At 59.4% G+C, this 9915-nt stretch overlaps 1 protein-coding gene across 2 annotated transcripts in view; it reads left to right on the forward strand.

Annotated features, from left to right (window-relative positions):
• STXBP1 (syntaxin binding protein 1) overlaps positions 1-9755 on the forward strand; it is a 37208-nt gene extending 27453 nt beyond the window's left edge. The window contains exons 16-20 of one of the 2 annotated variants that reach the window (XM_068168974.1): positions 262-363; positions 1755-1840; positions 3760-3914; positions 5675-5798; positions 7107-7195. In XM_068168974.1, the coding sequence (XP_068025075.1) occupies positions 262-363; positions 1755-1840; positions 3760-3914; positions 5675-5784 (453 nt within the window). In that variant the 3' untranslated portion in view covers positions 5785-5798; positions 7107-7195. Of the gene's footprint in view, positions 1-261; positions 364-1754; positions 1841-3759; positions 3915-5674; positions 5799-7106 lie in introns of both variants that reach the window. The other variant, XM_068168975.1, reaches the window with a different exon arrangement.
• The last annotated feature ends 160 nt before the right edge of the window (positions 9756-9915 follow it).

Here is a 9915-nt window from a genome sequence, read left to right on the forward strand (position 1 = left end):
AACACTTTCTGAGACAATAGAATAGACCAGGTTGGAAAAGACCTCAGAGATCATCAAGTCCAACCTCTCACCCAGCACCATCTGATCAACTCAACCATGGCACCAAGTGCCTCAGCCAGGCTCTTCCTAAACACCTCCAGGGATGGTGACTCCACCACCTCCCTGGGCAGCACATTCCAATGGCCAATCTGTCTTTCTGTGAAGAGCTTCTTCCTAACATCCAGCCTAAACCTGCCCTGTGTTGTTGTCCTCCCTGCCCAGTCCACCCTGCGGCGCCGGAGCAAGCCGGAGCGGAAGGAGCGGATCAGCGAGCAGACCTACCAGCTGTCCCGGTGGACCCCAGTCATCAAGGACATCATGGAGGTGAGCCAGCCAGGACAGGGGCAGGGAGGGGACAGAGCAGGGAGCTCAGGACCACCTGGGAAGGGAGCTGTGGAGAGCTGGACCCTCAGGCACATCCCCCAGGCTGCTCGCTGCCTGCGGTGGCAGCAGGGCTGGGAGTGTCTGGGGAGGTTTTCCTGCCCCGCTGCTTGCTGGGGCCAGGTGGGGTGCTTGGCATCCTGGCAGTGCACAATGCACTGGCACAGTGGTTGCTCCTTGGCAATGATAGGACTGAGGGGGGATGGAGCAGAACTAGAAATGAGGAGATTGAGATTGGCTGTCAGGAAGAAGTTGTTCCCCATGAGGGTGGTGAGAGCCTGGCACAGGCTGCCCAGGGAGGTGGTGGCAGCCTCATCCCTGGAGGTGTTTGCAGCCAGGCTGGATGTGGCTGTGAGCAACCTGCTGTAGTGTGAGGTGTCCCTGGCCATGGCAGGGGGGTTGGAACTGGCTGAGCCTGGAGGTCCCTTCCAACCCTGACCATTCTATGATGGCCATGGTGGCCTTGTCACAATATTGCCATGGGCATCATGCTGTTCACCCCTTCCCACTCCTGGTACCCCTGGGGGTTACCCCCCAAGCTCTGTGCTGGGAGAGCACTGGGCAGAGCCAGGAAGTGATTTTCTGCAGGCACTGCCTGTCTCCTCACCTGCTCCTTCTCTCCCAGCCTTTGCAACCTCCCAGGGTTTGCTCAGAGCTGGGGCATCCTGGGCACCACAACTGCTCCCAGCACAGGCATCTCCCACCTGCTCAGACAGACAGACCCTGGAGCCACAGTGTGGGGAGGGGGATGTCACTGCAGCTCTGTGCCACCTTTGCTCCCAGGCAAGGCTGCAGCTCCCTTGATTGCCTAAAGCACACAGCTCTTGCCTTCCTGTACCATAGGATGGGCAAACCCTCCCCAGGGTGGCTTCATGCCCAGGGCACCCCTAAACCTCCTGCCCAGGACCAGAGGGGACTGCAGAGGGCAGCAACATCTCACAGATGGCATTAACCCTCCAGCACTGATGAGAGCAAGAGCAGGCTCCCTACCCAGGGCTGGATCCCAGATGGGAAGCCTCCAGGTCACCTCATGCTCCTGAGCTCCTCAGGAGAGGACCCTGCCATGGTTTCCCCCTTACCCTACCTCCACAGGCAGCCCCAAGCTCAGGGTGAGCCTCACCCTGTGCCCTGTGCTGCAGCCCCCTGCCCCACATCAGCCAAGCAGCACTCCCCTCCTGCCAGGGGCAGGACAGGAGCAGAGACAGAAGTAGATGCAAATGAGCCCTGAGCCAGTTGTGCCAATGCTCTTGGGCACAGCCCAGCAGAGAGGCTCTCAGGCTGGGGGCTGTGCCCAGCTGCTCTCTAACCCCATTCCTGGGGCTGTCTGCCCACAGGATGCCATTGATGACAAGCTGGACACCAAGCACTACCCCTACATCTCCACCCGCTCCTCTGCCACCTTTGGCACCACAGCTGTCAGGTGAGTGCCCTCTGCTGCCCTCTGCCTTGGCACCTGTGGCACCAGCAGCATCCATCCCTCCCCTGCCCAGAGGGACCACGTCCCAGCAGCAGCAGCAGCAGCTCTGGGGGCTGCTCTGCTCTCCTTCCAAGCAGTGCTGGTGGCTGGAGAGCTGGGCTGGAGCTGCTCCATCAGCAGTTTGAGCCCTGCTGGGTGTGTGGTGGAGGGGCACAGGGTGGGTTTGGCTGGAAGAGACCTCTCAGGTCATCAAGGCCAGCTGTTAGCCCAGCACTGCCAGCTCATCCCTAAACCATGTCCCTCAGCACCACATCTACACAGCACTGAAACCCTTCTGGGGATGGGGGACTCCACCTCTGCCCTGGGCAGCCTGGGCCAGGCCTTGACAACCTTTTGGGGGAAGAAATTGTTCCTGGTGTCCAGCCTAAACCACCCCTGGTGCAGCTTGAGGCCACTTCCTTTTGTCCTCTCACTTGTCACCTGGGAGAAGAGACCAACCCCCTGGCTCCAGCCTCCTTTCAGGGAGTTGTAGAGAGTCAGAAGGCCTCCCCTCAGCCTCCTTTTGTTCAGGCTGAACACCCCCAGTTGTCACAGGACCTCTTCTCCAGACTTTTCCCCAGCTTTGTTGCCCTGCTCCAGCCCCTCAATGTCCTTCTTGCAGTGAGGGCCCCAAGAACTGACCCCAGTGCTCAAGCTGTGGGCTCCCCAGTGCTGAGTGCAGGGACACAGTCACTGCCCTGCTCCTGGCCACACCACTGCTGAGCCAGGCCAGGATGCTGGTGGCCTTCTTGGCCCTCATCTTCAGCCACCAGCTGACCAACCCCCTCAGGTCCTTTTCCACCAGCTGCTCTTCCCCATGTGGTTAAGCTATGAACGTTGCTGGAACATCAGGAAACATTTTTTCCCATCAAGAGTGGTCAGGCTCTGAAATGTGCTGCCCAGGGAGGTGGTGGAGTCCCCAACCCATGGATGTGCTTAAGGGTGGTCTGGATGTGCTGCCTGGGGCTATGGTTTAAGGGAGAACCTTGCAGGGCAGGGGGCTGGGTTTGAGTGGGTGATAGGGGTGAGCCTTGCAGGGCAGGGGGCTGGGGTGTGCTGGGTGATAGGGGTGAGCCTTGCAGGGCAGGGGTCTGGGTTGTGATGGGTGATAGGGGTGAGCCTTGCAGGGCAGGGGTCTGGGGTGTGCTGGGTGATGTTGGTGAGCCTTGCAGGGCAGGGGTCTGGGGTGTGCTGGGTGATAGGGGTGAGCCTTGCAGGGCAGGGGTCTGGGGTGTGCTGGGTGATAAGGGTGAGCCTTGCAGGGCAGGGGTTTGAGCTGTGATAGGGGTGAGCCTTGCAGGGCAGGGGTCTGGGTTGGATTGGGTGATAGGGGTGAGCCTTGTAGGGCAGGGGTCTGGGTTGGAGTGGGTGATAGGGGTGATCCTTGTAGGGCAGGGGTCTGGGTTGGAGTGGATGATAGGGGTGAGCCTTGCAGGGCAGGGGTCTGGGTTGGATTGGGTGATGTTGGTGAGCCTTGCAGGGCAGGGGTCTGGGTTGGATTGGGTGATAGGGGTGAGCCTTGCAGGGCAGGGGTCTGGGGTGTGCTGGGTGATAGGGGTGAGCCTTGCAGGGCAGGGGTCTGGGTTGGATTGGGTGATAGGGGTGAGCCTTGCAGGGCAGGGGTTTGAGCTGTGATAGGGCTGAGCCTTGCAGGGCAGGGGTCTGGGTTGGATTGGGTGATAGGGGTGAGTCTTGCAGGGCAGGGGTTTGAGCTGTGATAGGGCTGAGCCTTGCAGGGCAGGGGTCTGGGTTGGATTGGGTGATAGGGGTGAGTCTTGCAGGTCAGGGCTGTGGGTCGTGCTGGGTGATCCCGAGGGTCTGTTCCCCCCTGGGCGCTGCTGTGGGGCCGTGGCCTCCCTGAGGGCTGTGCTCTCCCCGCGCAGTGCCCGCTACGGCCACTGGCACAAGAACAAGGCTCCCGGCGAGTACCGCAGCGGCCCTCGCCTCATCATCTTCATCCTGGGCGGGGTGAGCATGAACGAGATGCGCTGTGCCTACGAGGTGACGCAAGCCAGCGGCAAGTGGGAGGTGCTAATAGGTGAGTGTGGCCGCGGGGTGCTGCCCGGGGCGCTGCCCCTGCCGCTGGCTGCTCATCACACCCCACCGCCCCCCTCCATCCCTCCCTCCCTCCAGCCTGCCCGCGGCAGCCGCAGCGGCGCCGCGCCGAAGCTCTCCTCCTCCTGCTTGGGATGTCTCCTTTGGGACCTGCCCTCCCCAGAGACACAGAATCCTTGTGCTTGGACCTTTAAGATCGTGGAGCCCAAGTGTAGAATGGTTGGGGTTGGAAGGGACTTTAAAGATCATTCAGTGCCAGCCCCCCTGCCGTGCCTGGGCAGGGACACCTTCCGGCAGGGAGACCTTCCAGCAGGGACACCTTCCAGCAGGGACATCTCTCTTCCACTAGACCAGCTTGCTCAAGCCCTCATCCAGCCTGGCAACCTGTTCCAGTGCCTCACCACCCTCCTGGTGAAGAATCTCTTCCCAATGATCTAACTCTACCAAGCCTGGGGCTAAGCCATGTCCCTCGGCACCAACCACATCTCTTGCCTCTTTTCAGCACCTCCAGGGATGGGGATTCAACCACCCCACCAATGTTTGGGGACCCAGATGTCCCTCCACTCATCACCAGTTCTATTCCCATTTTAACCCTCTATGGCTGGGGATTCAACCACCTCCTTGGACAGCCTGCTCCAGTGTTTGGGGACACAGTTGTCCCTCCACCCATCAGCAGTTTGCTCCTATTCTAACCCTCCATGACTGGGGAGTCAACCTGCTCCCTGGACAGCCTGCTCCAGTGTTTGGGGACCCAGATGTCCCTCCACCCATCAGCAGTTTGCTCCTATTCTAACCCTCCATGGTTGGGGATTCAACCTGCTCCCTGGACAGCTTGCTCCAGTGTTTGGGGACCCAGATGTCCCTCCACCCATCACCAGTCCTGCTCCTGTTTTATCCCTCCATGGCTGTTGATTCAACCACCTCCCTGGACAGCCTGCTCCAGTGTTTGGGGACCCAGATATCCCTCCACCCATCACCAGTCCTGCTCCTATTTTGTCCCTCCATGGCTGGTTTGTTCAAGCAGAGCTGGGTGAGAGGGCTGCCGGAGGGGAGATGTTTCCTCTTGCAGTGCTTCTTGGGTTCCACATTCATCCTTGAGGTCATTCCAGGGAGAAGAAGTGAAGAGGTGCCATGTGCCAGCCATGGTGTGCCCTAGGCATGCACCAGGAGATGCATTGCCCTGTTGCACAGGTGCTGCATGTCCTGTGGCACACGCAGGTGTGTGTGTCACAGGACATGCAGCACCTGTGCAACAGGACATGCACTGAGTGCTCTCTCAGCACCCTAGGATGAAGCCACAGGTCAGACATGGAAGTTCACACTGGAATCCCTCCTAGATGTTAGCAAGGAGCTTTCAGATCCCCTAAAACTCCCCTAGGGAAGCAGAGCTGGATCCACACCTCGTAGGCCACGGCGGGCAGCAGCCCTTCACCGACTCATCTGCTCCCTGGCTTCTTGCCTGGCATCTCACCTGCTCTTCGTGGCTCCCATGGGAGCAGCAGCTTCCAACTGTGTCCCACCACCACCACCACCATCACCTAGTCCCCCCCATTCCTGCCTCTTGCCCATCTCCATCCCTCATCTCCTCAGGGGACGATCCCTCTGCATGCGCCTACGATGCTCTGGGTGACAGCTGTGTGTCCCCCCTAAAAAAACACAACAAAATGGGGGCTTGGGAGGGGGGAGAGAAGGGGGATTGGGAGGTGGGGGAGAGGTCATCAGCCCCACTCTGTTCCTCTGCAGGTTCTACTCACATTCTCACTCCCACCAAATTTCTCATGGACCTGAGGCACCCCGACTTCAGGGACTCCACTAGGGTATCATTTGAGGATCAGGCTCCAGCAATGGAGTGAGCCAAAGAAACCAAGTAAAGGCAGCTTGCTAAGGACAAAAAAATACACCCAAACAAACCCACCCAAAAAGAAACTCTTCCTCCCAGAAGGGTCTTCTTTAATTCTTCTCTTCTTCCTTCCTTTGCTTTGTTCTCATGTGGGGGTTTGGTTCTCCCTGGGGTTCTCCGATAAGCAAATGCTTGCGGTTCCCCCTGCCAGGTGGGAAAGCATCCGGCGCCGCCTCCATCATCCCTCTGCCATGCCTCTCAGCTGGGCCTGCCTGGCTCCTCCATCCCATGAGTTCCCCCTGGGGGCAGTGGGTTGGGGTCCTGCCAGCTCGGGCCTGGGAGGTGGAGCACCCCGGGATGGCTGGAGCAGAGCCCGGGGTCTGGTGCCCAGGGCAGAGCGGGCAGCAGCGTGCAGGCGGAGTGGCTCCCAGCACTTGTCCTGGCTCCCAGCACTTATCCTGGCTCCCAGCACTTGTCCTGGCTCCCAGCACTTGTCCTGGCTCCAGCTCCTCTTGTGCCCCACAGTGAAGGCTGGGCACTGCCCCGAGCCACTCGGCTCCGGGGTGTGATGGGGCTGAAACCTGGAGGCCGTGGGAAAGCTCAGGTTCGGTCCCGTGGTGCTTGATGCCCTCGGATGGGCAGGAGCCCCCCCGACGTTGCAGCCCCCTGAATGTGGTGCTGGGGGTTAGCTGCTGGTGGGTTTGCTGGTCAGACCTGCTATGGTGTCCCCCCCTCAGCTGCCACATGTTGGTCACAGCAGAGCCAAAGAGGCTGCAAGGGTGGCAGGGCAGTGTGGTGGGCACAGGCCAGGCTGCAGGCAGCATGGTGGGGAGCTGCTGCTGCTGGCCCCATGCTGGGGAGCCACCGGGCAAGCGAGAGCCCTTTGCCTCCTTTCTTCCCACCCATCCCCCCAGACCACCCCTCTGAGCCAGTGATGCCCTGGGCAGGCAGGAGAAGGTCTGGGGACCTGCAAATGGTCCCTCTGTGCCTGCCTGCTGACTCCATCTCCTGCCCGGTGCCTTTTGGGCCAGTGCCTCCTACATCCATCCCCCAAAAGCCCAGGAGTGACCCCCCCGGCCTCAATCATCCCACCAGCTCCATACATCTCCTTCATCTCTTTTATTGCATTCCTTCTCTGTCCCCTCCTCAGCCTCCCCCCAGCCCATGGACGTCCATTTCCCTGCAAGCATTTCCACCGGCTCCGGCCTCAGCGGGGAGGGAGGGACTGGGGACAGCGGGGCCGGGGTGGAACCAGGGGAAGGGGGGGCGGGTCCTGAAACCATCATTGACGCCTCCCCCTCCCCCTTCTTTTGCCCTCCCCACCCCCCCCGCCAGGGTCCACGCACATCCTCACCCCACAGAAACTGCTGGACACGCTGAAGAAGCTCAATAAAACAGAGGAGGAGAGCAGCAGTTAGAGGAGACGTCGCCACCCACTCCACGCCGAGTTCCCTGCCGGGCGCCCGGCCGGGCTGCGACCCTGCACCCAGCCCTGGCCCAGCTTTCTCTCTAGTTCTTGTGTTGCCCCCCCTCCCCTCCTCCCCTTCTCCCCTCCCATCACCTTCCCCCCCATCTCATTCGATCCACGGGGAGGGGACAACAGCCAAACCAACCTCCGTGCTCAGAAAGCCAAAGCCTTGTTGTGCAAGAGAGGGAAACCTGAGGGCTCTGGGTGGAGCTGCAGCTCTCCAAAGCACCCCTGGAGCTTACTGCTGGGGGGGTGTGTGTGTCCCCCACCACCACCTGCCCCTTGCTAGGGAATGAGAGTGACAAAAAAAACAGGAGGGGGGAATCTCCTTCCCCCCCCATAAGTTTTGCCCTCGTCGGGGTCTGGTGTGGATGGCCAGCCAGCCAGCCAGCTGCACACCCTGCCAGCTCCAGCCTCTTGCTTCAGGCAGGCACACAGGCTGGGGGAAGGTGTCCCCCCACCCCTGCTGCTGTCTCCTGTCCTTTGTCATTTCAGGGTGGTGGGTGCTCCTGCCAGATGTGCACAGCACCATCTGGGAGGAGGCTGGGGGGCAGGGTGTGGGGGAAGGGGAAGGGGAAGGGGAGGGAGCACTTGGGCTGCTGCAGGCCGCAGCGGTTCCCAGGTGACGAAGGGACCAAACCCGGCCGGACCCTGGAGGTGGGACCCCATTGGCTTGCCTGGCTGCTCCCCTGTCCTGCTGCAGCCCAGCCTCCCCTCCCCTGCTTCCCTGGGTGCTCCTGAAGATGCAGAGGTATATCTATAGCAAATAAATGGTTCATTTCTATAGAGCTATGTCTGTATCTCTCCATCCATCCATCCATCCATCCATCCAACCCCCCCGGCCCCACGGGAGCTCGGCGCCCCACGCTCCCCTCGGCCCCGTGGTGAAGCCTTTCCCAGCATGACCTCACCACGAGGCCCCCTTCCCCCCCTCCCCCCTCCAAAAAAGACCCCCAAACCCCTCTGGGCCCCCCCCCCCCCCCCTCCAGACTCTGTGTATATTAATGACTGTGTCTCGTGACGTTCTTTCCAAGCTTGGTGTTTAGTGATTTAACCAAACCTCGGATTTGAGTTGGTTTTGAGGTGTTTGGTTGTGTTTTTTTCTCTTCTCTTCTTTTTAAACCCCACTCCCAGGATTGCCAACCCTCCCCACCCCTGGCCCTGCCCTCCTCTGCCGTTAGGTGCACTGCAATATTTTGGGGTCCATTGTTTCGTTCCCCCCTCCCCCTGAAGGCTGTGAGCCCCCTTTGTTTTTTTCCCTTCCCCCCCCCCCCCCCCCCAAATCTCTTTCTTGCCTTGTTGGTGGTTAGCCCTCTCCCCCATCCCCCCCCCTTTCCTTTTCCCCTCCCCACCTCTTCCTTGCCCATAAAGTTAAATATCTATTTTTTAGGGCAAAGGCTGTATCATTGCACTGATATTTGTTGGGTCCTCCTTGGTCTTCCTTCTGCCCCTTCCCTTCCCCCTTCCCCCTTCCCTTCCCCCTTCCCTTCTCCCCTCCCTTTCTTTCTCCCTTCCCTTCTCCCTTCCCTTCTCCTCTCCCTTCCCTTCTCCCTTCTCCCCTCCCTTCTCCCCTTCCTTCTGCCTTCCCTTCTCCCTTTCCCCTTCCCTTCTCCCTTTCCCCTTCCCTTCTCCCTTTCCCCTTCCCTTCTCCCTTCTCCCTTCCCTTCTCCCTTCCCTTCTCCCTTCTCCCTTCCCTTCTCCCTTCCCTTCTCCCTTCCCTTCTCCCTTCTCTTCTCCCTTCTCCCCTTCCTTCTGCCTTCCCTTCTCCCTTTCCCCTTCCCTTCTCCCCTCCCTTCCCTTCTCCCTTCCCTTCTCCCTTGCTTTCTCCCTTCTTCCTTCCCCCTTCCCCCTTCCCTTCTCCCTTCCCCCTTCCCTTCCCTTCTCCTTTCCCTTCTCTTCTCCTTTCCTTTCCCTTCTCCCTTCTCCCCTCCCTTCTCCCCTTCCCTTCTCCCTTCTCCCCTTCCTTCTGCCTTCCCTTCTCCCTTTCCCCTTCCCTTCTCCCTTCTGCCTTCCCTTCTCCCTTTCCCCTTCCCTTCTCCCTTTCCCCTTCCCTTCTCCTTTCCCTTCTCCCTTCTCCCCTACGTTCTCCCCTTCCTTCTCCCTTCCCTTCCCCTCCCTTGTTTGAAGTCCCTTCTTGGTTCTAGCCCTGCAGACGCTTCAGGCTCTCGTATGTTGGAACAGTTAAATTATTGTTCATATTTTTTTTTGTTGGTTGGTTGGTTTTGTTTCTGTTACAGTTATTTATATTAAAAAGGAAAAAAACCTAATAATTTATCAAAAAGGAAAACTTTAAAAAAGGGGGAGAAAAAAAAGCAGATATATCTATATATATATATATACTCCTAATCTGTTCTGTCCTTGGAACTTGTTTTACCTTGAAAATTAACTGGAATCTCAATGTTTGGAAAAGTGTTGAAGCACAACCGTGTATCATCTCTGTAGCTCTCTGTTCTGTACTTTCAAGCACTCCTGAGTGGCTCAATAAAAGCGATCTCCATCCCCCCGCTGCGCTCCAACCACCGCCCCCCGGCGCCCCGGCCCCGGCTCAGCGGAGCGGCCCCCGCCGGCTGGCCCCGCCCGCGGGAGAGAGCCTGCGCTGGGCACGGCTCGGAGGGGGCTGAGAGGGAGGGGAGGGGGGAAAGGGAGAAGGGAGGGGGAGAGGGGGAAAGGGAGAAG

This window comes from Melanerpes formicivorus, unplaced genomic scaffold (assembly GCF_026170545.1).
Source record: "Melanerpes formicivorus ecotype bairdi unplaced genomic scaffold, bMelFor1.0.p_v2 SCAF_162, whole genome shotgun sequence".
Taxonomy (NCBI): domain Eukaryota; kingdom Metazoa; phylum Chordata; class Aves; order Piciformes; family Picidae; genus Melanerpes; species Melanerpes formicivorus.